The 26,989-nt window shown below is 56.2% G+C and overlaps 1 protein-coding gene across 3 annotated transcripts in view; it reads left to right on the top strand.

Moving 5' to 3' along the window:
* The first annotated feature begins 6,053 nt into the window (after positions 1 to 6,053).
* The window catches only part of SPATA20 (spermatogenesis associated 20), a 37,950-nt gene continuing 17,014 nt past the window's right edge, over positions 6,054 to 26,989 (top strand). Inside the window, exons 1-14 of one of the 3 annotated variants that reach the window (XM_075014730.1) lie at positions 6,054 to 6,150; positions 9,192 to 9,329; positions 9,710 to 9,774; positions 12,098 to 12,252; positions 12,640 to 12,783; positions 13,578 to 13,779; positions 13,869 to 13,999; positions 14,151 to 14,255; positions 17,572 to 17,646; positions 18,990 to 19,202; positions 19,946 to 20,138; positions 22,462 to 22,630; positions 25,029 to 25,237; positions 26,196 to 26,395. In XM_075014730.1, the coding sequence (XP_074870831.1) occupies positions 6,074 to 6,150; positions 9,192 to 9,329; positions 9,710 to 9,774; positions 12,098 to 12,252; positions 12,640 to 12,783; positions 13,578 to 13,779; positions 13,869 to 13,999; positions 14,151 to 14,255; positions 17,572 to 17,646; positions 18,990 to 19,202; positions 19,946 to 20,138; positions 22,462 to 22,630; positions 25,029 to 25,237; positions 26,196 to 26,395 (2,076 nt within the window). In that variant the 5' untranslated portion in view covers positions 6,054 to 6,073. The remainder of the gene's footprint in view (positions 6,151 to 9,191; positions 9,330 to 9,709; positions 9,775 to 12,097; positions 12,253 to 12,639; positions 12,784 to 13,577; positions 13,780 to 13,868; positions 14,000 to 14,150; positions 14,256 to 17,571; positions 17,647 to 18,989; positions 19,203 to 19,945; positions 20,139 to 22,461; positions 22,631 to 25,028; positions 25,238 to 26,195; positions 26,396 to 26,989) is intronic. The other 2 variants (XM_075014731.1, XM_075014732.1) reach the window with 2 other exon arrangements.

The following is a 26,989-nucleotide window of genomic DNA, read 5'->3' on the forward strand; positions in this document are numbered from 1 at the left end:
AAATATTCTAATGTACTTCAGTGTGGGGCTTTCGTGACTTCCGAGGGCGCTGCACTGGGTTTTGCTCTCTAGTTCTCTTCCTAAGTTTGCAGAGGGATTTGCTTCTCTCTTCTGTGTCTTCCACCATCTGCCCATCAGCTTCGTCAAAGCACTGCCTGGCCTCTGGATCCACAGCTGTAACCAGACAGCTGCCTTGGCATTGGCATGCCAACTTGCCTTGCACCGGCCCTGGGTTATCACTTCCACCATTGCCAAGTGGGTTTTAAATGCTGCCCCCCCCATTTGTTAGCATTTCTCACCCACTTCGTGCTCAGCTAAATACCACACAGAGGGCAGGGGGTAGCTGATGCTACTGTGCGGTGAGCCCGACATGTACCTGGAGGGATTGATAAAGATCTACTACAGGGATGTCATTTTGCACCCAGAACACCTGCTGCTTGTTCCCCAGAGTTGGCATGGGAAGCTGTGCTGTGCCCCCTGCCAGTGGCTGTGTGCCACCTTTAGGCTCTCCCAACTCTGAACTGCTCTGGAGGCAAAATGGTCCTTGGTGTAAATCGGGGCAGCTGGGATGCCTCCTTTGGCAGCCTCAGGGCTGCTGCAGCCCAGGATTCAATGCGATGGGCAATGCCCAGTATTCCTCAGACATCTCCTGCACCAGGTCTGGCACAGAACCAGCAGGCAGAGATGCTTACACTGGCTGTCCTGGGGCATCTTCCCCCAGCCGGTTGCAGGCTGCTTCTGACTCGCGCATTCCAGTGCGGAGGCACCTACGCTCTGGAGCAGGAGAGTCTCACTTCTGAGAAACACCATTGTGCTTCCCCCTCTCCAGCTGTGAACACCCCCTGCAGAGCACTCTCTGGCCTGGCTCAGCTCCAGTCTGTCTGGCCTCTCAGCAGTGCTCAGAATCTTTGGCCAGGCCTTACAGGGGAGTTTCCAGAGCAGGAATTTGAGCCATTCCCAGCATTAGAGCAAAGGGGCGGTGGACCCTAAGGCTACGGCTACACTACAGTTATTTTAAGATAACACCTGTTATTTTGAAATAACTTTGTGAGTGTCCAGACTGCGCAAGCACAATTTTGAAATAAATTCAAAATAGGAGGTGCGGTATTTCAAAATCAGCAACCCTCATTGCAGGAGGAACGACGCCTATTGCAAAACAGATATTAAGATCTGAACTAGCGCTATTTCAAAATAAGCCATAATGGTGGCTAAAGACACTGTTTCGAACTAGCGCTGTGTCCGGAAATGCTATTTCGAAATGCATTTTGTGTGGAGCTGTGTTGGTTTGAAATATGGTATTTCAAAACTGCTGTTTCAAAATATCTTATTCTGAAATACCTCTGTAGTGTAGCCAGAGCCTAAATGAACACAGAGCCTAATGCCTCTTCTGCTAAGGATGAAGGGGCAATGGGAGAAGCTGCCCTGGCCTCAGAGAAAAGAAACCAGTGCATCAAGTTGTTGGATCTGATCCTGCAGTAACAATCAAGCCATGACATAAAGCAAAAAATCAAGCCACCCCCGGGTGAAGAAGTGAGGCTCATATTCCAGCTCTCACCGGAGCCTGCTGCCTTTGCAGTTTGCAACCTGTTCTGCACATGGATCTTTCCTGCTGCAAAAGCTTTGGCCATAAATATTACATAACACCCTCCTTCCCCCACCAAATGAACACAGTGGGAACAAACTCAAAACAAGCTACCTGGGCTTAGTGGGTAATCAATTTAGTCAGGCACCCTGGGCTCTGCGGCTGCATTGTTTGTACACTTTGGATGCCAAGTGCTTGGAAATACAGCTCTGGCGCTGACGCTGGGGCTGGGGGGAAGGGGGGGATGATCGCTCAGCAGGCTATTACCCAGTTGTACTGCTTCCTTGGTACTTTAGTGACAACAAATATTTGAGGTCAGCTTGGCTTCACAAACGTACAAAAACCCAGGAGTGGGGAGTCAGCCCACTGCAGCATGAAATGAACCTCCCCCCTTAGCAAAAATGTGCTTTGCTGCCCACGGGATCTTGAATAAAGGCCAGTAAAAGGACAACACTTTGCATTCTCAAGCATCTTTTTTTAAGCGTCACTGGTGCACAAATAGGAAATCGATGTGCAAGAGCTGACAATATACAGGTGGGGTTAATGTGGCCCAGTCCTTCTCCTCCTCTTTGGCATGAGCTGTGGGTGGCAAGGTGCAGGGTAACCAGTGGCACTTAAAAGCAGATCAATGCAGAGCAGTTGATTGAATATTAAGGCAGCTGTAGGAGCCTGCAGCAACCTCCTTGGTTCAGAAAAGCGGATGCTGAAAAGAGCAGGGAAAAAAGGCACAATGAGCTCACCAGGCCTTGTTCTTTTTCTCCAGCTGGTGTGGGACCACAAACAACAAGGCACCAGCCACACAAAGCTGGTGTGCGATGTGATGCAGGTTGTCAGATGCACTGTGCTGCTGCGTACAACTTTCTGGCAGGCTGTCCACGCTCATGGATGGGCTGAATTTTATGAATAGCACCTCACTGTTTCTCTGGGTGATGCATTAGCACAGCTGATGAGCAAGTGCCAGCGGTTGGGAGCTTCTCTACTTGCATGTGTGCAATTCACATGGTGGTTCATTGTTGGCATCCAGAGGCTGGAAATACAGACATATTGTGAGTGCATAGACAAGACTAGTGCTCCATTGGTTTCCCGAGGACCCTGGGTTCCAGGCACTACTGAGACGGCTCCCAACCCTAAGAAGGACTGGCTCCACACAAGGCTGTTCATTGCTCCCTGGCCATCAGGACCATGAAGGACTCATCAGTAATACTGCTTAGCCTCTAGTGAGTGCTTTCAGCCACAGAGCTCAGAGCATGGTACAAAGGACAGATCACAGGAGTTGTTACACCTGACTATATTGGATGAATGTGGCCTCTGTTACTTCTGGTGGATGACAGAACCACTTAAAAGGTGGTAAAGGTTTCAGTCACTGTAATGCCACAGAGCAGGAACAGGCTGTTCTGAAGTGATTTGGCACAGAGAGAGCCTGGAAATTCTAGACAACACAAGGCCCATCAGAGTTCTATGCGTGACCCACAAAACATTTTGTTCACCGGTGCCCAGGGCAGGGGTGCCAGACCCTGCTGGTTTCTGTCCATGTAGTTTTTCTCCTACTCATCTTACTAAAGTGACACACACGTAAAGCAAAGGCAGGTGAAATGAGAGGCGCACTGATTGCACACAGCACTGACTATGAGAGCCGCGTGCTCCCTCTGCACGCAGTCATGGTGCTGCTGTGGTTCACGGCACACCCCACAAATTCTAGATGGGCAAGTGCAGTTAGCAAAACCACCCTATCCCGTGAGACTGTCTTGGTTATGACAATCTTGTGCAGCAGTGACTGGTGTGAAGGTTCTGGGCAGTGGGCACTGGCCATGTGCCCCTACTCCACCCCTCTCCCCGCCAGGCTCCACTCCCTCCAGTAGCACCACACAGCTTCCAGCGAGTGTGGGGCACTACTCCACATCTCCTGGAGTGGTGTGGCCCTGCCCCACCCAGCTCACACTGCTTTCCGCCCACGCCGCTCCAGGGCTGGGAGAAGACTCATAGGAAGCGACATGGTGCTGACAGTGGGTGCTGGGAAGAGCAGACGCTGCGGGGTGCACGCGCCCCCTTTGTACCACGATGTATTGCGCCTGCTCTCGTGGCTCACTAGACAGCTGCTCACGTGGTTGCTCACTAGCCTTGGCTGCCCGTGGCTGTTTGAGCCTGACTAAGGAGGAGCAGAGCCATTTGCCTTCAGGCATGCTGACAAACTGCCCTGCCATGATCAAGCTCTAGTGGAGGGGCAGCGCTATCTCATGCAACTTGTGCTGGAGTGTGGAAATCAGCTCAGCCCACACACAGGAAGGCAGCTAATCTATGCTGCAAGGAGCAGATGGTGGTGGCAGTGCTTTTGGGCACAACCACCGGACGAAGGGCACAGAGGTACTAGTGACTGGGGGAAGGGTAGAGGAAAAGGAAACAAAAAACATGAGTGGGGAATACTGCGATCTTTTTATCACCAGGAGAAAAGGTGTGCGCTTACCTTGTGCAGGTAAACATGAGGGAAGGGGGTTTTACCCATGAGAGCTCACGACATTTGTTAGTCCCTAACGTGCCACAGGGCTGCTTGTTATTAATGTAGTAAAATCCTAGGAAGAAGAGGCAGTTTTAGAGTTAACACCATAGCAGGTGGTGAAAAACCCAGGCTCACCCAGAGTTTGCCCTTGACTTGCTGATGTATGAGACCTCAGACTGCCTTATCTTCCCTAGGATTTCACCTCATTTTAGTTATCTCCTGTTATCCAGCCTGAGGGTAGCACGTGCCTTGGTGGAAAGGTCAGGGCTAAGGCAGGCGTTTTGGATTATCACCAGTTCTTGTGATTTTTCTATCATCTCATGATAATTGGCATTTTTCAGGAAGCTCCAGCTCCTGGTGCCACATGAATTTCAGCTTTCGTTCTTAAAAAATGGACATTTCTACCTTTCCTGCCTGCCGAGAAAAAGTGGAAAATGTGACCCCGCCCACAAGGCCCAGAGGGTGAATAAAGGGCCCCAAATAGTAGTGCTGTTTTCAACCAGCTGATTGTGGGAGCACTGACTGGTGTTTTTTCAATGCCTTGTGCTGGCAATACTAAGATTGGCCTCAAGGGGGCATTAATGTAAGAAGAGGACTTTGTGCATGGGCTGTTGGATGATCACTTATTTGACATCTAATGTCCAGGCAGCGTAGCTGTGCTGTGCCCTGTATTCCAGCAGGGGTGACATAAGAAGGGCTATACTGGCTCAAACCAATTGTCCACCTAGCCCAATATCCTGGCCTCCAACAAGTGTCAGATACTTCAGAGGGAATGAATGTAACAGAGCAATTTATCTAGTGATCCATCCCTGGTCATCCCAGTCCCAGCTTGTAGCAATCAGATGTGTAGGGACACCAGAGCACATAGCTGCATCACTGACTATCCTGGCTAACAGCCTATGACAGACCTGTACTCTGTGGCCCTTATCTAATTCGTTTTTGACCCTTCTTATATTTTTGTCTTCACAGCATCTCCCGGCAATGGGTTGCACAGGCTGGCTGGGTGTTGCAAAGTACTCCCTTCTGCTTGTTTGAAACCTGTCGCCTGTTAGCGTCACTGCATATTCTCCTGGTTCACAGGCACTGGTTTTGGCACTGGTTTTACAGCCTCCCCTGTAAGCCGAGCGCTTGGGCGGCCACCCAGGACAGATTCAGCTGTCACCCGGCTGATTAGCACAGCGTCCTCAGTGCCCCTCAGATAGCAACATGTATTTCTATTGGTGGTGCATGTCCACACATGCCTCAGAGCACATAAATACATTTATTCTGCCCATGCCTGGAAATTAGAGGGCGCGCTGGGCCTGTAACAGGGAATCTGGCCCAGCCCGTCCTAGGAACACAGCAGAAGACCACAGACAGGCTCAACCCCCAGAGTCTCACAGCATCCCCCAGGATTCAGGCCCACAATTGCTTTGGCCCATGACTCAGACCAGACCCAGGGATCACCCCTAACAGAGGCTCACCCCACCCCAGGGGTTCAGCCCATCACCCCACAGCCGGGCTCGCTCAGCCCCAGTCACCCCACAGCCGGGCTCACCCCGCCCGGGGGCTCAGCCCCAGTCACCCCACAGCCGGGCTCACCCCACCCCGGGGGCTCAGCCCCAGTCACCCCACAGCCGAGCTCACCCCGCCCTGGCGGCTCAGCCCCAGTCACCCCACAGCCGAGCTCACCCCGCCCTGGCGGCTCAGCCCCAGTCACCCCACAGCCGAGCTCACCCCGCCCTGGCGGCTCAGCCCGCCCCGGGGGCTCAGCCCCATTCACCCCACAGCCGGGCTCACCCCGCCCCGGGGGCTCAGCCCCAGACCCCCCACAGCCGGGCTCACCCCGCCCCGGGGCTCAGTTGTTCCGGGACCCGCCGCCCCGCGGGGCGGGCAGCCCAGACCCTCAGCCGCGGCCGAGCTCCCCCTCTCGCGGGCCCGGTGCTGTCCCGGCCGCCCCCTGCCGGCCTCGGCGGCTCCCTGCAGCCCGCGCACGGAGCAGGGCGCTGGCGGCGGCCATGATCTCCGCACCGGTCCTGTGCCGCTGCGGCCGCCTGCTGCCCCGCCGGGCCGGGGCCCGAGCCTGGACCCCCAGGTACCGGACGGAGCCCGGAGGCCGCGTGGCGAGGGCGCAGCGCCGCAGGGGAGCAGCCCTCCCGGTGCCGGCCAGAGGGGGGCTGCCCGGCCCGGCCCCCCCCCAGGGCCTCATACCGACCCATCAGCTTGGGGGCGGGAAGTTGCTCTATCTGACCCCACGGGACCCCCGCCCTGGGAGTGAGCCGGGGGGGCGGTCTGGCTCCGGGGGGGGTCCTGTGCCCCACGGGCGGTTGCTCTGTCTGGCCCCCCGGGAGATCCTGCCCCTCCGCCCGGGCGGGGCCGCTGCCAAACCCCGGGGGTTCCCCTGGCTGGACTTGGTTTCAGCTCCAGGAACGGCTTGGCCAGGCGGAGGCGTGCGGGGCCCCCCCGGGAGGGAGCGCCCCGCGGGTCGCTGATACTGACACCCGGGTGGTTCTGGGCGACCCAGCCGGCCGCCGGGCTCTGCCTGTGATACTGAGCCGGGGACGCTGTTGTCTGATGCAGGAGGAGCCTCTGGTGCTGATCTGTGGGGCCGGGAGGAGTGCCCCCTATCCAGCCCAGCGCAGCGCAGCCCCCTGGCAGTTCGTCCCTGTACCATAATCCCCTCTCCTAGGCTGGCCCAGAGAGAATCACTGTCGCGCCCAAGTCTTGTCCTGCCAGCTGCTTTTAACGCGAAGCCTGGTTTGTAATCTCCCTGCACCTCGGAGGCCCCTTGGGCAAAGCAGCGTAGGCAGAGGACCAGAGTGTAATAACAGGCTCTGCGCCAAGGAGCTAACATGTCAAGTGCACCACAGGAGACAACCAGTGGGGTCAGTCCTCACTGTTAGTGTATTTGATGCTGTGTCAGTGCACGTACATCTGGCATTAATTTTCTGTAGGTTGAAGTCTTTGGAGCCAATCCCAGGTGCTGTGTGATATCAGGATCATCCCTTACTAATGTCCCACATGAGTGTCTCTCACCCTGTCTTATCTTGTCTTGGCCCCAGCTCTGCAGTTAACCTTTCCCCTTCATTCCCTCCAATGGCTTTTTCCCCTTGCACTTGTCTCCTGCATTCCCCGCCCCCATCTGGAACTCCCTTCTGGACTTGCTGTGCCCTACTCCATCCTCTCCCCCTTTGTAGCCCATTTTAGGAGTTAGTGACTCTGGTCAGAAGGCCCACCAGCTCCTCGGTCTCCTCTGAAATGATGGCAAGAGAGTGAGAAAAAAAGAGGCCAACAGAAAGTGTGGGCCCCAAGAGACAAGGTGACCCCATCTGGCTCACTGAATTACTTGTGAATTACTTCCTCTCCTTTAGTGGCTTGTTGCCGGTTTGGGCTGGGAACTCTGAGAAAGGTCCATGGCTCAGAGTGAGGAGTATCTGGCCTGTTTTGGAGTTGTGTATATGTAATTCTCTCTTGCTGGTCTCTTTGTGGAGTGAGGCGAGGCTGTGGCTGTGAGGCCTTTTAAGGTCTGGGGGTGCAGTTAGCAAGTGAAAGGAGAGATGTGTGGGAGGGGAGTAGTAGTTCGATGCAGAAGATCCTGAGGACGGAGTGCCCTTGGGTAGGTAGGAGGTGGTATGTAGCTACTCGTGAGCACTGGGGCTGTGTCTGTTTCTCTCTCAGCGGCAGAGCACAGCAGGTGGTATGTAGACCAGGTTGGGGCACAGGCTGGAGACTGGATGACCTGCGTTCTGTTGCTGTCCCTCACCCTGTGCGTCTGTGGGGAAAGTCATTTAGCCTTTGTGGGCCTCAGTTCCCCGGGTGGAAGAGTGCGGAACACAGCTGTCCCCTGTCGTGCAGAGGTGTTGTGAGGTACTCGCATGCCGTGGGGATGGAGTACAAGGACCTGTTGCAGAACGCAGGTGCAGTTCTGAGCTTTCTACAAGCAGAAGGTCCGTGTTGGACAGAAAGGGGAAGGGACTCGGAGTGTGCTCAAAGGGGCAGCATATCTGTGAGGAGCTGTGGGCTGTAGGGAGAAGAGCCCTGTGTAAACTGAGCAGGTCACCTTCTGGGTATGGCTCAGGAAATGGTGTTTGGCTGGAGGGAGAGGACCCAGCTCTCCACTGCTGCTCCAGTGTACCCAGGCTGTGACATACCTCCCGCATCACAATGGCATTATTAGTACCCTTTCCCCTGCCCTGTGGGGGTGTGCCTGAGCTAGCGTTGTGCTGGTGGGGCCTAAGTCACCTCAGCGCCAGGGTGCAGCCCCCAGCGGTAGCCCGAGAGGTTAGTGCAGCGGTTCCCAACCTATTTGAGACGGCGACCCATTTTGACAGTTCAGTAAGACTTTGTGACCCAAGGCAATTCAAAGCTGGGCTGGGAGGGAGCAGGAAGGTTCTCCCCTGGGAAAATTTTTTTTGTAAATCTTGATTTGTCCCCCCGCCCTCAGGCTTTAACCCCTTGCAGCCCCAAAGTGGATCCCCACTCCCCGTTTAAATCCCTCACAGCCCCAAAATGCACCCCCCACCTACCTCACATGAGCGTCACTGCGGCACCCCTGCTGCTCCTTTGCAGGGCTGCCTCTGCATGGCTCCTCCCAGCCCTCCTACCCCCTTCTCCCACCTGCAGCATGGGCAGTTCCCTGCCCTGCTGCGCTGAAATGAGACTCAATTTAATTGGTTTAATGGTTGGATCCCTCCTGCCAGCCATTAAACCATTTCAGTGCAACAGGGCAGGGACTGGGAGCTATCAGAGTGAGCGGTGGCAGGGATGGGAGCCGCAAATGGCTCCTTCAAGAGCCACATGTGGCTCAGAGCTGCCCTGCCAGCAACCCTTAGAAAATCTAATGGCGACCCTTGTTTGGGTCCCGACCCATAGGTTGGGAATCCCTGGGATAGTGTCACAGCTCATGACTCTGGCCTGGGGTTTGTGGTACAGAAGCAGTGAGGCAGCAGTGTTCACTGGTAGAGACTGATCTCCCTGCTGCCCCCAGCTCACTGGGGATTACGATGGGCTAGGCAGATAGGGGCTTTGAGAAACCTGGTCCGTGTGTGACAGTCCTGAGCAGTTCTTCTGACTTTGGGGTCTTACTTGCCTTTGGGGGTAAGTGATGTGAACAAACCTTTGTGTTCCTTGTCACAGGACTGTTTTTGTGAGAGGGAGCCCAGCCATGGCCACAGGCGGGAAAGGCAGTCGATCTAACGTCCATTGTCACACCAACCGCCTGATTAACGAGAAGTCTCCCTATCTCCTCCAGCATGCCCACAACCCAGTGGACTGGTGAGAGAGCTTTCCCCTCTGCCTTTCCATTTCACGCGCAGTGGAGCTGGATGGGGTCTGAGGGGTGGATGGGGACATAGCTATAGAATTTAGTACAGCTTAAGTGTATAGCCAGAGTCGTCCGTTAGAGAGAGAGAGAGGGTGTGTGTGTGTGAGAGAGAGAGAGAGACACCCTGAGGCTACAGAGTTTTCCATTTATGCCCTGTTTGCTCGGGTTTGTGATAACCTTGTGGAGTAGGAGGTGACCATGTGCTACAATTCAGAGCTCTGAATAGGCCTTGATTATCCACAACTAGCACGTTGATTGCTTCCCATCTGTGAAATAGACCATTCTAAAACCCAGCAGCCCTCATGGCAGAAGCCCCTGTCTTTTTTTACAGGTACCCATGGGGCCAGGAGGCCTTTGATAAAGCCAAGAAAGAAAACAAGCTGATATTTCTGTCAGGTAACCCCAAAGCAAATGCATTTAACTTTCGTAGGCATCAAAACCAAACAGCAGTCATGTAGCACTTTAAAGACTAACAAAATAATTTATTAGGTGACAAGCTTTTGTGGGACAGGCCCACTTCTTCAGACCTAAAGCTCGTCACCTAATAAATTATTTTGTTAGTCTTTAAAATGCTACAGGACTGCTCTTTGGGTTTGATAGAATACAGACGAACACAGCTATCTCCTTGGCACTTTCTTAGGCATGGTTATGTAAATTGCATCATGGGCCATGTTACTTTGTCTCAGGCTTGTCTGTGAATAGAATCGCAGAATCATAGATGATTAGGATGGGAAAAGACCTCAAGAGATCATCTAGTCCAATACCCTGGGCAAAGCAGGACCAACCACGACTGAATCATCCCAGCCAGGGCTTTGTCAACCTGGCCTTAAAAACCTCTAAGGACGAAGATTCCACCACCTCTCTAGGCAACCCATTCCAGATCCTTTGAAAAGGTGCCAGATAACCTTGTACAGGTTGAACCTCTCTCATCCGGCACCCTTGGGACCTGAGTGGTGCTGAGCAAGAGAATTTGTTGGACAGCAGGAGGTCAATATTTTCTAGCACATTACCAATACTTCCACTCCTTACTGGGCTCTTAGAATATATTATGGGGCAAATTACAGCTAAATAACAGCACAGAACACTGAGAGGCAGGACTAGGGGCTGGAAACAAACTTTATGGGACCACAGGAAACTTGGCCACATCCATGGTAAGTGGTCGTTCAGCTAACTAAAATCATGCTGGGTTACGGAGTTTGCCCGATGAGAGAGCTCCGGATTAGAGAGGTTCAACATGTACTGTTATGTCAACACGAGAGGATCAGATGATTTTATGACTTGCCTACACAGACATTATTCCAGAATAAGACAGGGTGTGAATTTAAGTTACAGCTCTCCCAAAATACCTTTCTGTATGGATACTCTTAAACCAGAATAAGAGTGCTGCTTTCAGGTTTTGCTTAATCCACCTCCAGAATGGATTAAGCATTACCAATTCTGGTTAAATCCCACATGTAGACTAGCCCTTAAATCAGGGCCAGGCAAAATACAGCCTGTGAGCTGGATCTGGCCCCTGGAGAGCAGGGAGCCTCAGGCAGGCTCCCTGTCTGCCGTGCCCCCTGTGCAGCGCACAGCTCAGGGTTCTATCTGGTTTTCAGTAGCCCCAGGCTCGGGGGAGGAGAGAGAGACAGAGGATTCACAGTCTCGTTGGCTGGTTTCTGGCCAATGGGAGCTTCCTGTTTGAAGCACCCCTCACCCTCCCTTTGGGTTGGTAGTTATTCACAGAAGCACATGGCCTCTGCCATGGCCTGGTAGGCAGGCAGCCTGTAAAATCAGCTGGGCTGCTGGCCCATAGTTGCCCTGTAAATCTCCAGCCAGAGCCTGCCTCTGGCACCCTAGACCCACCCTCTCTCCCCTCCTCTGCCTCCCCCCCTTACAAAACCCTAATCTTCTGCCCTCCTCCTGCACCCATACCCCCTCACAGACCCTGTACCCCATCCCCTAACTGAGGTTGTAGCACAGTCCCCTATCCTAGGTCACAACCAAAACTGCTGCACCCCACTCCTTTACCCCAAGCTCCCTTCTGCACCCAATTGCCACCCCAGTCCCTGCCTCTCCTGCATTAATATCATAGAAGAGTGTGGCCCTTAGTCACTTCCCAAATTCCTGGAGTGCCCGTCACCATCCAGAGTTATTACCCACCCCTGCCTTAAGTGGACACTAGTTTAAATTGGGCAAAACCGTGCTCTGAAGTGTCCCTCATCTCTGTCAGAAGCTGGGAATGGGTGACAGGATGGATCAATTGATTACCTGTTCTGCTCACTCTCTCTGAACTCAGAGGGGCAGCCGTGTTAAGCTGTAGCTTAACAAATAACAAGCCATCATGTTACACCATAGAAACTAACAGATGTATTAGGTCATGAGCTTTCATGGGTAAAACCCACTTCTGGACTGCCACTGACCACTGTGGGAAGACAGGGTACTCGGCTGTTTGGTCCGACCCAGTGTGGCTATTCTGATATTTTTTCCTCTAGGCTTTTTGTTTCCAAGCATCTCTGGGGCCAAATCAGAGGGGCAAGAGGTGGAAATGGCAAGGTGGCCCTGCATTCCCCCAGTGCAGACTCATTCCTTGCAGTTTACACTCCAGTCAAATTTGGAACTGTCTCTTTCAATGGGGATCTCCTTGGCAGTGTTCCAAAACTGATGGATTTCATTAGCAGGGCACCTGTCCTGCTATTCAGCTGGGAACCTCTCTTTAATTGACAGTGTTTGTTTTCAGTCGGCTATTCCACATGCCACTGGTGCCACGTGATGGAGCAGGAGTCCTTCATGAACAAAGAGATCGGCAAGATTCTGAACGACAACTTTGTGTGTATAAAAGTGGATCGGGAGGAGCGACCTGATGTGGATAAAGTTTACATGAACTTTGTGCAGGTGAGGAGGTGGGTTGGAGTGGGATGACGACAAGAAAGGGGACATGCGTGACAAGAGTCATGGAGAGAACCTGAATTAGACTCACACTATGATACCAAGCAAGGCAGAGCAGCGGGGCCAACAGCTACCCTGGGGCTTGGGGCAAATGGGAGGGGGCCCAGCTCTGCACCCCGGAAGGGGCAAGGCCAAGAGTGGAAGGGGCAGGACCAAGGGCAATCAGCCCTTAGTCCCGCCCCACCGCCAGCTGGAGCAGTGGACTATAGCACATCAAAGGGGCTCCGAGCACCACTGCTAAATGCCAGGCCCAGGCGCTGCCGTCCCCTTTATGCCCTCCATCCGCAAGCCTGGGGCAGAGAGACGGTGACTTGTCCTTTGTTATTCTTTCAGGCTACCAGCAGTGGAGGGGGCTGGCCAATGAGTGTGTGGCTGACTCCTGACCTCAAACCCTTTGTCGGTGGGACCTATTTCCCTCCCGAGGATGGAATTTACCAAGTTGGCTTTCGGACAGTGCTGCTGCGAATTGCAGATCAGGTAGATGTTTTTGCTGTCTGCGAATCTGCAGTGTTTGGGTCCTCCTTGGAAAAGTACAGAGCAGAAACCTGGGAGGGGGCGTGGACGAGCTGTTGCTCTGAGCAGTGGTTGAACTGAAAGGTTGATGGGCAAAATGGGATTTGGGGTTGGCATAGTGGGGACATGTGGGCTTGAGGGGACAAATGAAGTAAAGGTGGGGAAAAGTGAGGGGCCAGTTACAGTAAATTCTTTCATGTCCAGCAGCCTCAGGACTGGGAGGTTGCTGGATATTCAAATATTCTGGATAAGGGAGAGGCATACCTAGCAATGCACGACACTAACGAAAAACAAGATTAGATATTAAGAAACAAACAAAGCAGGGTACTTTATGTACCAACACCAGTAATGTTGTACACTGTACACTTGTACTGTATTTGCTCTGTTTACTTGTATTTACTTTCATTAGACTGTACTTAACGGACAATGTAACTAAAATTTACTTGTGGTTAAAATGCCGGTTATTTGGGAGTTCCGGATGACAGAATACCAGATACAAACGAGTTTACCGTAGGGAGAAAATCGCCAGAGGATGGACTCTGCAGTGGGAAGAGGCTAAACGCTTTGGGGTGTTAGCGACTGATTAGAATTTAACTGGGGAGGGAACTCACTTGGTGTTGGAACAAAGAACTGGATTGGAGTCTGAAGGCAGAATCTGGATTTGAATAACACAGGGAACCGCATGATGAGGGGACAAAGGCCATGAGCAGCTGATGGGGCAAGACTGACCTTCCGGCTCTTTCATGGTCTCTTCCTAGTGGAAGAGGAACAAAGATGCCCTTTTGGAGAACAGCCAGAGGATTACATCCGCGCTGCTGGCCAGGGCTGAGGCTGGCCTCAAAGGAGAGGAATCACCCCCTCCTTTTCCAGAGGTGATGACCAGGTGTTTCCAGCAGCTGTCAGATTCGTATGATGAGGAATATGGCGGCTTCTCAGAGTCTCCAAAGTTCCCCACGCCAGGTCAGTCCGTTATCTCCTCACTCAAAGAAAGTGAGCAGCCCTGGGCGTGGAGCTGACCTCAGGGCCTCGGCTTTGTTACTCTATTGCAGTCAACTTAAATTTCCTGTTCACGTACTGGGCCTTGCACCGGTCCTCGCCTGATGGTGCCCGGGCCTTGCAGATGGCGCTGCACACACTCAAGATGATGGCCTATGGTGGAATTCATGATCACATTGCTCAGGTGAGAGAGACCGAGAGGGTGATGGCGCTTGGAGGCACCTCGTGTGGGTAGCCCGAAGATCTTTTGGGGAGAAGACCCTGGAGGTATTATCACACTACTGACCGGGCACATGCTGGGCCCTGGTGCCTGGGTTCTCTTTCTGTCTCTGCAGGGATTTCACCGCTACTCCACTGACCAGAGGTGGCATGTTCCTCACTTTGAGAAGATGCTGTATGACCAGGGGCAGCTAGCAGTGGCCTATGCCAGGGCGTTTCAGGTAGGCCCACGGTAACGCTTAGCCCTAGGGATGACTGAGGGCTCTGAATCAAGGCTCAGAAGAGTTTGCCCCCAAAGCTGTTCATTTTGCCCAACAAGCTGCTTCTTTTGGACAGTGTGTGGCAGGGGGAGGACCGGGAATCTTACCCGTTGTCCTCTTTTGCTGAGAGAGACACAGAGAGAGTCCCAGGGCTCACGAGTAGCCTCATCCTAGTTCCAAGTCGCACTCCGAGACTCCTGCTCCGGTGAGGGGGCCGAGATGGACATGGGCTGCTGACACGCTTGTCCCCAGCAGAACGTCAGGGTGCATGGGAGCAGCAGCAGCACAGCTGGGGCAGCCTGGCGGGAGGTTCTCCTGGCACTAGCCGCTGCTCAGTTCCGCTGAAGCATGGTAAGAGCTGAGAGGAGGGCCTGGCGCATCACAGAGAGAACATTGCTGAGCAGTTGGATTTACATGGTGCAGGGCTGGGGATTTCTGCAGGCGAAGGAGAACCAGAGCGAGCTCGTCAGAGCAAAGCCCGGTGATGGGGGCTTCCTGAGGCAAAGGGAGTTCCAGCCAAGCCCTTGGGCGGCTTCTTCCCAGCCTCTTGGAACACATCCATCACCTTCTCCCTCTTGCCAACATCCCCTTCTCTGGCCCCATTCGCTGCCTGCCACCTCGGGTCCCAGGCTTAGCACTGAGCTCCCTAACTAATTTTTTCCATCCATGGGTGGAATAAATGTTATGTGCACCAAAGCATGTGTGGATGTGCATCAGCAGTAGAAACACAGGCTGTGTTTGGGGCAGGAGAGCTCAGTGGTTAGAGCATTGGCATTGTTAAACACGGTTGTGAGTCCAGCCCTTGAGGGGGCCCTTTTAAGGGGCTGGGGTACATTCGATTAAGAGAAAATCTGTCAGGGATGGTGATAGATCCTGCTGTGAGTGCAGGGAGCTGGATTCGATGAACTCTTGAGGTCCCTTCCAGTTCTGTGATATATATAGATCCATGTTTGCCCTCTGTGGGTGCTGATCAGCTGGGTGGCACCTAAATCCCTCCTGGGTGGCTGCCCGAGTGCTCAGTTTACAGGGAACACTGTACTTAGCCCTCCCTGACTGGAGTAACATTGTGACTGTGAAAGCAGCTCTCAGGGGCCTTTCACAGCTTTACAAAGCAGGGGCGCCTGTGAGTGGGAAAGTAGCATTCTCCCTGTCTTACAGCAGGGGGAGTTAAGGCACAACAAGGTGAAGTGACTTGGCCAGGGCTACAGCTCACATCAGTGGCAGAACCAAGACTAGCTCCGCCCCCCACTTTACTCACAGAACAACAGGCTCCAATCAAAAACTCCATCCAGCCCCCTGGCTGGCCTTGTCCATAGCCCTGAGGGGGGTCGGTCCAAGCTGTCTGCTGGCCAGGGGCAGCTGCCAAGCACCGGCAGGGTGAAAGGGCCGAGGACAGTTAGGTGCCAGATCATTTCTGTGGCTTTTGGGATCCCCACTCCCTGTGCCTCTGGAGAATCCCAGCATGTTGCAGAGAGAGTTGCAGCACCTGTATCCAATTGGCAGCTAGTCAGCGCCTTGTCCCGGGCACTGGTACAGCACAGACAATACTGTGCCGGGCCTGAGCCCTCTGCCTGCCCCAAGCACTTCAGACAGAAGCTGGGCACTCTGAGACCTGATGGAGGGGCTCTTAGAGCATCTCTCACTCCCCCCCTGTGTGTCAGGGCCCCTCCCAGTGGATGTGTCTCAGCAGTATTTGCGACTTACTCAGTCCCCGCTGAACTCCTGTTAGCAAACGCCTTCGGAATCGCTCGCTTGGCCGCTCCACCAGCGTGTCCCAGGGCATGAGCATTGGTGGGTGACCCTGGCTGAGCCCTGGGATGCCGGGAGAGAGGGAGGGGTCTGGTGGGTTAGAGCAGGGGACCAGGAGCCGGGACTCTTGGGTTGTGTTCCCCTCTGTGCTATTGTCACATACCAAAGCAGACACATTCCTCTGTATGCCCCTCTCCCCATCCATGCAATGGGGCAGTATTGCTCCGGAAGCACAGATCTGGAATAAATTGCCTAGGGAGGTTGTGGAATCTCCATCGCTGGAGATATTTCAGAGCAGGTTAGACGGACACCTATCGGGGATGGTCTAGATGGTGCTTGGTCCTGCCATGAGGGCAGGGGACTGGACTTGATGATCTAAGGAGGCCCCTTCCAGTTCTAGCGTTCTCTGATTCTATGAGGATGGGTACATGCGTGAGCCACCTCAAATTAGCCGGCGATCAGTGAACTGGAGTTCCACCAAGGCCACAATTTCCAGTGTAGACCCACCTCGGTTCCAGCATGTACACCCCGCTCTGGTGTTGGCTCTCTGTCCCATCCCAACACTCTCCGTAGTCTTAACCCTTTCTCTGCCAGGCTCAGCAATGCCACCTCTTCCTTCTCTCTGCGGGCGGGTTGGGAAGGGGAGCATGTGTCAGCAGTGGGAACCCCGGTCTCAGGCGCAGGGGCTGAGAGGCTTCAGGTCTGGGGTATAGCCCAGGAAGGAATCCTTGGGCTCCCACTCGGCTGTCAGGAGCAGGGGCACGAGTGTCTCGGCGCACTGGAGTCATGCTCCTGCGTTCCCCAGGCCCCCAAGCTGGCTGGAATGAGAAGCCCGGAGACAGGTGCTGGCGAGACTGGAGTCAGGCTTCCCCGGCCGCCTGCGGGGGCAGATCCCTCAGCTGAGCGTGGGGACAGGGCAGAGTGTGGAAGCGCAGTTCCCCCCCACTGGGATCCTGCTTCCCAGAGCAGCCAGGGAGGAGCTGTGTGGTCATAGCAGAGCAAGACAGCGTCTGGGTGTCGGCCCCAGATATGACAGAGCTGAGGTTACCTGTCACCTGCAGGGGGGACCGATGAAATAACTGGCCCATATATGGTCTTGAAATCATCTGAGGAAACTGCTGGTCTGCGTATCTCTGAAGTTGGGCAATCTGGCTGTGCTCTGCCAGGCCCTGGCCAGCTGAGTATCCCTGCCTCACCCTGTTGGTTTCCAGAGGTTTTGCCACTGAGGTTTCAAGCACACCTAAGAGCACCGCGGCACATGGGACAGCCTGAGCTTGACTTTAAGAGATTGAAGGATGCCTCTCTCAGCAGCCCTGGTGCAGATCTGGGATAACACGCAGCCCCCAGCCTAGTTCCCTGGTGTGACGGTGCCCCTCCAATCCAGCCTGCTGTGTGCAGCCTTGAGCAAGCAGATTTGCTGTTTCCCTACGTCTTCTCTTGGGAACAGAAGCCCCTCATCCGCCTTGTTAGTGTCACATTTCCTTCCTGTATTGCCAGTAGCACAGAACCCTCCTTGTGTCTCACACAGATTTCTGGCAATGAATTCTTTGCAGATGTTGCTGCAGATGTTCTGCTCTATGTCTCCCGTGATCTGAGCGACAGGGTAAGTCAGGGCCTTACGCTTGCCTCCTTGCTGCCATCGCGTCTGGCGGCTCTTGTGACTTGCTGGTGATCAGAGTCAGCGACACGAGGCAGTCAGTTCTTCTGCTCCTGGTGCCAGGCTCCTTTGGGTCAGAAAACGGTACCCGTGTATTCCCCACCTCTGCTGGCTGCAACATGGCCTGTGCCAAGTGTCTCGTCCGCTGCAGCTCTTCCTGCTGCCTGGAATGGAGATGGGTCTGTGCCTCTCCTAGTCAGTTTTTTTCCATGGCCCCTGTGGCTGTCCCACCTGAGCACCTCACAGTCACTAGTGAATTTTACTCTCAACAGCCCTGGCCGGGAGCAAAGTGCCAACCCCCGTTTTATAGAGGGGAACTGAGGCATGTGGAGATTCAAGGGATTTCCTCAAGGTCAGGCAAGAAGCTGAGCCACAAACTGAACCCAGCTCTCTTGTATCCCCAGAGCAGGGGCCTATTAACTACACTGATGTATCAGTACGCTACACCTTGAGTAGCCACCCTGCTCTGTTCTCCGCAGTGCCCCCTGCTGGCTGGAGCCGAGATTGCTCTATGTCCGGCATATTCCCCCGCCCTGTTCCCTGCAGTGCCCCCTGCTGGCTGGAGCAGAGATTGCTCTATGTCCGGCGTGTTCCCCCTGCCCTGTTCCCTGCAGTGCCCCCTGCTGGCTGGAGCAGAGATTGCGCTATGTCCGGCGTGTTCCCCCTGCCCTGTTCTCCGCAGTGCCCCCTGCTGGCTGGAGCAGAGATTGCTCTATGTCGGGCGTATTCCCCCTGCCCTGTTCCCCGCAGTGCCCCCTGCTGGCTGGAGCAGAGATTGCTCTATGTCTGGCGTATTCCCCCTGCCCTGTTCTCCGCAGTGCCCCCTGCTGGCTGGAGCAGAGATTGCTCTATGTCCGGCATATTCCCCCTGCCTTGTTCCCCGCAGTGCCCCCTGCTGGCTGGAGCAGAGATTGCTCTATGTCCGGCGTATTCCCCCTGCCCTGTTCCCCGCAGTGCCCCCTGCTGGCTGGAGCAGAGATTGCTCTATGTCCGGCGTATTCCCCCTGCCCTGTTCCCCGCAGTGCCCCCTGCTGGCTGGAGCAGAGATTGCTCTATGTCCGGCGTATTCCCCCTGCCCTGTTCCCCGCAGTGCCCCCTGCTGGCTGGAGCAGAGATTGCTCTATGTCCGGCGTATTCCCCCTGCCCTGTTCCCCGCAGTGCCTTTCGTTGGTTGGGATGATCTATTACAGAGGCTTGACCTCCCCTTGTTAACGTGCGTGGGAGGTGGCAGCAGCTGTGCCCCGCCGGTGGGGAGGGGTCTGCGTTAATGGTGCTGCTGCCTGTTTCAGGCTGGGGGCTTCTACAGCGCAGAGGATGCAGACTCCTACCCGACAGTCACGTCCAAAGAGAAGCGGGAGGGGGCGTTCTGTGTGTGGACGGCGGAGGAAATACGGCGCCTCCTGCCAGAGCCTGTGGAGGGGGCCTCGGAGAGGAAGACGCTGGCAGACGTGTTCATGCATCACTACGGGGTAAAGGAGAGTGGGAACGTGAGCCCAGCGAAGGTGAGCCGGGAGAGCTGGCCTGAGCCTGTGGGAGGGTCCTTGAAACTGCCTGGACGGGCGTAGGGAACGGGGGTTCTAAAGTAGTTATAGGGCAGGGGATTCTGGGAAGGTTATTGGTAGTTAGCCGTGCTGGGAGGGGGCCAAACTTGACAGTGGGGAGACTGGGAAGACGCCATGTAAAAATATGGGCCTTCACGTTGGAGTTATAAGAGGAGACCACACTGGGGGCCCGGGTCACTGGGTGGGAGTGGAGCTGGCAGACAGCGAGTGGAGGTGCTGCCAGCGTGGGGCACCAAGACAGAAATGTAGGTAGGGGGGCTGGCTGCTGACAGGGGCCCCAGGACAGAGCTGTATTGGTGGGAGTGGGGCAGGCAAGCTCGGGGAGGGAGGTGCTGCCATCCTGGGGCCCCAAGACAGGGATGGTGGCAGTGGGGCTGACTGCTGACAGGGGGCCCCAGGACAGAGCCGTATTGGTGGGTGTGGGGCAGGCAGGCAGGTGGAGGGAGGAAGGGTCTGCCAGCCTGGGGCCCAGGGACAGAGCCGTACAGTGGGAGTGGGTTCGACTTGGCTGCTGGCAGTGGGAGGGACAGAGCTGTAGTGAGGTAAGGCGCTCACCCACTTGAGTCTGTAATGGAAGGTGGTCCTTGCTCTTCCTCTGGAGAGCGCAGGTGCAGGCCAGCCAGGGTCACGGCCTGTCTGGTCCCGCAGGCGGGAGCTGTGATGCTGACGACATCTCGTTTCAGGATCCGCACAAGGAGCTGAGAGGGCAGAATGTGCTGATCGTGCAGTATTCCCTGGAGCTGACAGCAGCCAGGTTTGGGCTGGGCCTACAGCACCTCAAGACCTTGCTGGAGAAGAGCAGAGAGCGGCTTTATGAAGCCCGGAGTCACCGACCACGCCCACATCTGGACACCAAGATGCTGGCGTCCTGGAATGGTAAGAAGCCCTCCAGCTCGGGGGAGTCACTTGGTGTGAAAGGTGCACGCGACTCCCTGGGAGTCATGTGGGCTTGTGTTTAGGCAGGGTTGGGCCTGTGTCCCTGAATGCACTGGGTACAGAAGCAGCCTCCAGGCCTCGTCTAAATCTCTGGAGAGTAACCAGAGTCCAGGTCTGCACTAGTGCTAGGGTGACCATACCTCCCCAGGCCATCTAGGGGACAGTGGGGGTGACACCAGCTACCCTGGCCAAAACAGGACAGATGGTCACCTTATGAGTCAGGTGGCAGCTGCCCTGTGGGTGTAGGGGGGTGCTCCCTAGCCGAGGGCGGTGCAGCTGCAGCCACCAGCTTCCCCAAACAGTGAGGAGCCAGGAACGGGGCAAAAGCCTCACTGGTCTTGCTCCTGGCTCCCACAAGCCGGGGAGCTGGGAGCCAGGTGGCAGCCGCACTGGTCAAGCTCCTGGTTCCCAGCTACCCTGAGCCATGGGGAATCAGGAAATACAGTTGCAAATACGGACCCTTTTTAAAGTTAAATCTGTATGCCTTCCTGGCGCCCGAAATACAGCGCTGTCACAGCCAGGATGGGACAGATGGTCACCCTAACTAGAGAGTCTGGGGACCTCGCACACCCCATTGTCCTTGTGCCCCATTGTACAGGAGCCTGGCTCCCATGCAACACCTCCACCTCTCATTAGGAGGGATTTGGGCCAGCTCACGCCTCACTGAGCTCTTGTTCCGGGACATGTGAAGACCCAGGCAGAGTCAGCCTCTCTTGGGTCATGTGCTTAAGCTTTGCTCCATACTTGCACGGGCTAGAACTGTTGGGCTCTTTAAAAATGACAGCTGGGACTGCGCTGTTAGCACCTGAGTCGAGGAGTGAGGTCTGTGCACCCAGACCTGCATTGCTGAGCTCTATCCCTGCACCACCACCATCTCATCTGTCCAGGAGTGGGTGGCTCAGCCAGACACGGACCAGCTGAGGGAGTGGTTTGAGGAAGGGCTCTTTGCATCAATTACCCCAGACACCAGGAGGCGCTGCAAGAAGTGAGACAGGGAGACACCCAGGGCACAGACCCGTGTGGCCCAGCCAGCAGGAGGCAGTGCAGAGCCTACAATCCCTTTTGGACCCCTCAGTTCAGTGCCTTTAGGCCATGGCTGAATTCCCTCCCTTGTCCTTTGGCTCTCATGAGCCCAGGCCCTGCAGAGCCTTCCAATGGGGAGGTCGGGGGGAGGAATGTCTGGTTGCTGGGGGCATCCTGGACACACAGAGGCGGGGGCGATGGCTCGATGGGCCGCTGTACTTGTTACATCACAGCCTAGAGCTGGCCCTGCCAAGGGACTGTGTGTCCATCCCTCCTTCCCCTCCCCCAGCCCCCTCCACAGACTTTCCTTGCACCCCTCCCCCCCCGCTACTGCCCAGGGCTTCTTCCTCCTGCCCCTGTCTGTGTGTGTTGGGCTGTAGCCTTCCTTCACCTCTGCGGCAGCTCTAGTGCCCTAGGCCAAGCTGGGAGGCCCTGGGGAGCAAGGGCAAGGTGCATCCTCCCTCCTGGGACGGCATCTGGCAGGAGAGCGCCCCTGCCTGTCCCGCAGGCCTGGGCAGGGATTGTCTTTGTTCCCAGGTGCTCCTGAGCTACCTGTACGTCTCCCGGCGTTTCTCTGCCGCAGCAGGGTTGTAAGGGTGCAAGCCCAGGAGTGAGTGTTCCCCAGCTTACCAGCAGGGGGCGGCAGAACCTTTCTCCTGTTTTCAGAGCAGCGTTTTTAAGGCTCCTTATTGTCTGTAAACAGTCAAAAGTTGTGTGGCACAGTGGGGTTGAGATGCCGGCGGTTCGAGTCCCGGGCTAGGACCAGATCCTGTGGCCAGCCCTGATACTGCTGGCTTGCACGGGGTGGGAGGAGCCACTCTCCAGCGCTGGTACAGAGCCAAGTGTCCCCAGGCAGGCAGTCAGCGCTGTCCTGACTGACGTCCCCCCGGCCAGTGAGTTAGGCTGTCTGTGAGCTCTCCCAGAGCCAGAGTGGCCACTGCGCTTGTCTGTAGTGGCTGCAGGGTGTGGCTGGGGCACTGAAGGAGGGAGAGACTCAGCACCCCACCACAGGGCATTTTGGAGCATCTTTCCTGGCAGCTGCCACTCCGATGTCACATGCTATTCTCTGTGGCTGAGGCCGGGTGTCAGAGCCTGGGGCTGGGGCCTGCCCTTCTTTCCACCAGGCTTCAGCCTCAGCACAACTGAGTTCCAGGCTGTTTCAGCCGAGGAGCAGAGATCTTGGCCCCTGCAGCCCTGTCGCAGCCGAAGCAAGGCTCTGCTGTCTCTCTCACCCACGCAGGCCTGATGATCTCGGGCTTTGCTCTGAGCGGGGCGATCCTCGGCAAGGAGGAGTACGTCCACCGGGCTGTGAGGGCTGCCGACTTCCTGCGCGGCCACTTGTTCGATTCCAGCAGCGGGAGGCTGCTGCGGAGCTGCTACCAGGGCAAAGGCCGCTTGGTGGAGAAGAGGTGAGTGCGGGAGGAGTCACTCAGTGCAGTGCAGTGCAGGGGGAGAGCAGCAGAGGGCGTAGAGGCCACCTCCGTCTGTCTGTCTGTCTCTCTTTAATCTGCCTTGTCTGTCCTGCCGGATTTCGAAGGCGGCCCTTGCCGTGGCGTCTGGGCTCTGGCATCTGTGGTTCTTTGCATCTCATTGAGGCTCTTTGCATCAATTGCAGGCCCCAGCCTTCCTCTGGGGGGCCCTCCAGCTGCCCAGCCTGCAGGCAGGCAAAGGGCTCACTGTTGTGCCACCCTGATGGAGAGCCCGTGCTGCCTTCGGGCACTGCCAGGCAGGGGAGGGAGAGGCAGATGTTGGCTGGTGATGCAGGTCTAGCAGACAGGCCGGTCTTGGAATGAGAGAGCAGGGGAGAGACAGAAGGAGGTCCCAGCCTGGCCACCAGGAACGTGATGCTCTGGAGCCCGCGGTCAATTGAGAGAGAGCTGTGCACAGCTGGGAGGTGCCAGCCTGGCCCTCTGCCCCGGTGTTTGTTCAGCTGTCAGTCTGCCTGGGGCGGGATCTGCTCCGAGGGGGATGCTCCGGCCTGGGGCAGGTCTGTTTTGTATGTGTGTGTTTGGGGCTAGATGAACTCAGCTCAGGCGATGGGCGCCCAAGAGAGGTCAGGGGAATTAGGATCAAATCCGCTCTCCCTCTCTTTTTTATCTTTCTTTTCACTTGCGAGTGGAAGGTGCCTTCCCCGGCTCCCTGCAGAATGATGGCTCAGCCCGGGGGCGGGGGCTGATGAGCACCAGGGTCTGCGCAGATCAGGAGGGGGCAGGATCTGTAACAACCCTCCATTTGCCAAGGGTCGGGGCACTAACTGCTGCCCAGAGGGGAACACTCACAGGGCCTGCCCCAAACAGCCTCTGCCACCCACCCCTTTGGCCTCCTATCACTGCACATGCACACGCCCGAGTGTGGTGCCTTGGACTGTCTCCCCCTCTGGCAGCTGGCCCGTCTCCCAGCCTCCCACTGGTGGCGAAAGGTGCCAGGTTAGCCCATGCAGCAAGGACGTGCGCTGTTGTGACAGAGCATCCCCTCTGGTGGCCTTAGGGCGCGGTGCCGCGCTTTGTTACACATACCTCCAAAGCAACCCCTGTCATGATCACACACACAAACGCGCCCCCACGAGCGCACACACGTCAGTGCAAACCGTGCACACGCGTGCCAGGAGCATGCACGCGAGCAGGTACGCACAGCCACCATGGTACCTGCGCAGAACCTCGTGACACGCTTTCGTGCAGGACCCCAGCAATGGGCACGTCCTTAATATGTGCCAGCAGCTCTGATTTCCCATGTGACCGTGTGTGACAGCAGATGTGGGTTGGATGCCCCCTCCTCACTTCCCTTGTTCCTTTCTTGCCACTGCTCTCTCCTAGGCAAACACAAATTAGGCTTGTGTCAACAGGCATTAAGCCGGTTTGAATGGAAGGTTATTTGCCTGGCTGACGGCTGACTGCAGCCTGGGCTGTGCTGCACACAGGTTTGTTGACCCTGTGATTTGCCTGGCAGAGCTCTGGACTTGGGGGTGGTTTGGAGGTTGTGTATCCTAGTTAAGCAGGGGAGTTGTCTTTCTCTCCTCTTGTCAGGGGGTCATCACCCCAGCCCGCGCCATGTGCCAGTGGGAGGGTGATGCAGGAGAGATGGTCAGCTAACCACATTCAGTTCATCCTCCTCAGCCCTGGGGCATTAGTTTTGGGAAACTGGGTCTGATCCTGAGTGGTGCTGAGTACCCTCCTTTCTTCTCGCTGCTTCCAGTGGGAGTCGAGGGGCCCTGCACCTTGGGAATTCAGAGGAGCCAGGCTTTTTTATCTCTTTGAGTATCCAGGTTGTGACTTTACTAGTCATGTGGGAGATGGCTGGGGACCACATGCTGGCAAGAGAGGTCAGGTTACAAACAGTGGGCCAGATCCACAGCTGGGGTAAACTGGCATCGCTCCAATCAGTGGAGGAAAAAGTACCCCAAAGTTACTTGAGTAAAAGAGCAACTGCTTTCACTTCTGGGTACTTGAGTACAAAAAGGTGCGTGCACATTTTTTTTACTCAAGTAGTTTTCCCAGGGGGCACCGGTGACTTGTACTTAAGTACACCCCTTCCCTGCCCAAAGCAGCTGTACTTTTACTCAAGTAACTGTTGGGGTACTTTTTCCACCTCTGGCTCCAATACAGTCAGTTTGCACAAGCTGAGGATCTGGCTCAGTAGCCATCAGCTCACAAGCTGACGCCAAGCTGGGGCAGGCAGACGACCTCTCCAGGGAGCAGCTGTGCTCTCCGGCAGTGAGGATCATCGGCCTTCCAGTACTAACAGGCCTCAGAGGCGAGGGACCATTCCAGTAGGGTGGCTCTCACCTCCCTTCCCCGACTGTCGTTGTAGTGCTGTGCCCATTCAGGGCTTCCTGGAGGATTATGTCTTTGTGATCCAGGCTCTCTTTGACCTTTACGAGGCCTCGCTCAACCAGAGCTGGCTGGAGTGGGCTGTGCAGCTCCAGCGCAAGCAAGACGAGCTCTTCTGGGACTCCAAAGGCTTTGCATATTTCTCCAGCGAGGCTGGGGACTCCTCTCTGCTCCTCCGCTTGAAGGACGGTGAGTGTGCTGGGGAGCTAGGCTGGGCCCCCTGACTCCTCTGGAGAACAGAGGGGACCTGAGAACGTGTTGTAGTGACATGCCGGGCACAGCTGGGTTTATGTGTAGGGCCTACGACAAGGTGGGGCTGTGGTTTGCTTGGGTCGTAGTTGTGGAAGCAGAGTGGGGCGTCCCCGAAGCAGCAGAGCCTTTCCACCAGCAGGCTTTGTGCAGCCGTGCCCAGCCTCGGCTTAAGAAGGGGACCTGAGATGCAGGCCATCCCCTGGTGTTGCTAGTCCTGGCAGAGGTCCTTGCAGGCAGACATGATCGTTCTCCATAGCTTTCCCAGCCTAGACAGAGCGCTTCCTGCCGGAGGCCAGTTGCCTGGAGCCCAGCTCTCCAGTGTGGCAGTATAGGGCACTAACCCTGGAGCCACCGACGTGCCCCGCCCCTGTGAGTCGCTGGGACTGTGGGAATGTCTAACGAGCAGCCTGGCAGGCTTGACTTGTCCATGATCCTGCTGATACAGGCCCCAGGAGGGAAAGGTTTCCCAGCCCCTGGGTCTTCCATGCTTTGTCCATGGCTCAGGCCTCAGGCCAGCAGCTTTCCCAGACATCGTCAGAGTGCGTCACGGAGCAGCTGCCCTGGGGAGGCTGAGCAGTGACCGGCCCAGACCAATGCTCCCTCTTAATTTCTTCCATCCAAGGACAGAATAAATTTTGTTACGCGCCAAGGCACATGTGGATGTGCACCACCGGTAGACACACAGGCTGCCCCCGTGGGTGTTCCGCTAATCAGCTGGGCGGTACTTGCATCCCCCCGAGGCAGCCGCCAAGCGCCAGCTTGGGAGCACTGGCCCAGCACCCTGACAGGCTCTTTCAGCACTGTCGTGCTGGCGAGCCAGGCTGCTGCGCCCCCAGTGAGTGCTGTGCCGGGGGCCACCGGGCGGCTTGTCTGACAGGCACTCGTCTCCCCGTAGACCAAGACGGCGCAGAGCCCAGTGCCAACTCCGTAGCCGTTGTGAACCTGCTCCGAGCATCCTGTTACACTGGCAACATGGAGTGGGTGGAGAAAGCTGGGCGGATCCTGGCCGCCTTCTCGGAGAGGCTGCTGAAGATCCCTGTGGCCCTCCCCGAGATGGCCCAAGCCACTGCGGCCTTTCACCGCACCCTCAAACAGGTAGGGACTTGGGCCGGTGGCTCTGAGCGCCGGGGGCTCACCTGCCGCCCCCCCCAGCAGGTCTCGCTCCGCCCTCCTCCCCCTCTCCCCGAGCGAAGTCTGGAGCTTGCTGGGGCAGATCGTCCTGATCTCTGAACCCCCGTCATCACGGCTGGCTCCGTAGCTCGCCCGGCTCTGGCTCTCCATCAGCTGGGGCTGGGCGAGCAGTTGCCCTGGCAAGAGGTGGCCTTTGCTGTGCTCTTGGCTTCCCCCTCCCAACCTGTCTCCTGGTCTCTGTTGTATCCCTGCCTGTCCCTCCCCTCCCTTGATCTCTCTGCTGCCCCCTGCCCACGCCCCTCCCCAGCCTGTCTGGTGCCCCTTGCCCCCCCCCATCTCTGTGGTTCCCTCTGCCCGTGCCCCTCCCCCAGCCTCTCTGGTGCCCCCTGCCCACCCCTCTCCCCACTCTCTCTGGTGTCTCCTGCCCCTCCCCCAGCCTGTCTGGTGCCCCCTGCCCCCGCATCTCTGTGGTTCCCTCTGCCCATGCCCCTCCCCCAGCCTCTCTGGTGTCCCCTGCCCACCCTTCCTCTCCTTCCCTGAGGGCTCAGGAGGGGGCAG

Source organism: Carettochelys insculpta, chromosome 20, assembly GCF_033958435.1.
Source record: "Carettochelys insculpta isolate YL-2023 chromosome 20, ASM3395843v1, whole genome shotgun sequence".
In the NCBI taxonomy this organism is placed as follows: Eukaryota; Metazoa; Chordata; order Testudines; family Carettochelyidae; genus Carettochelys; species Carettochelys insculpta.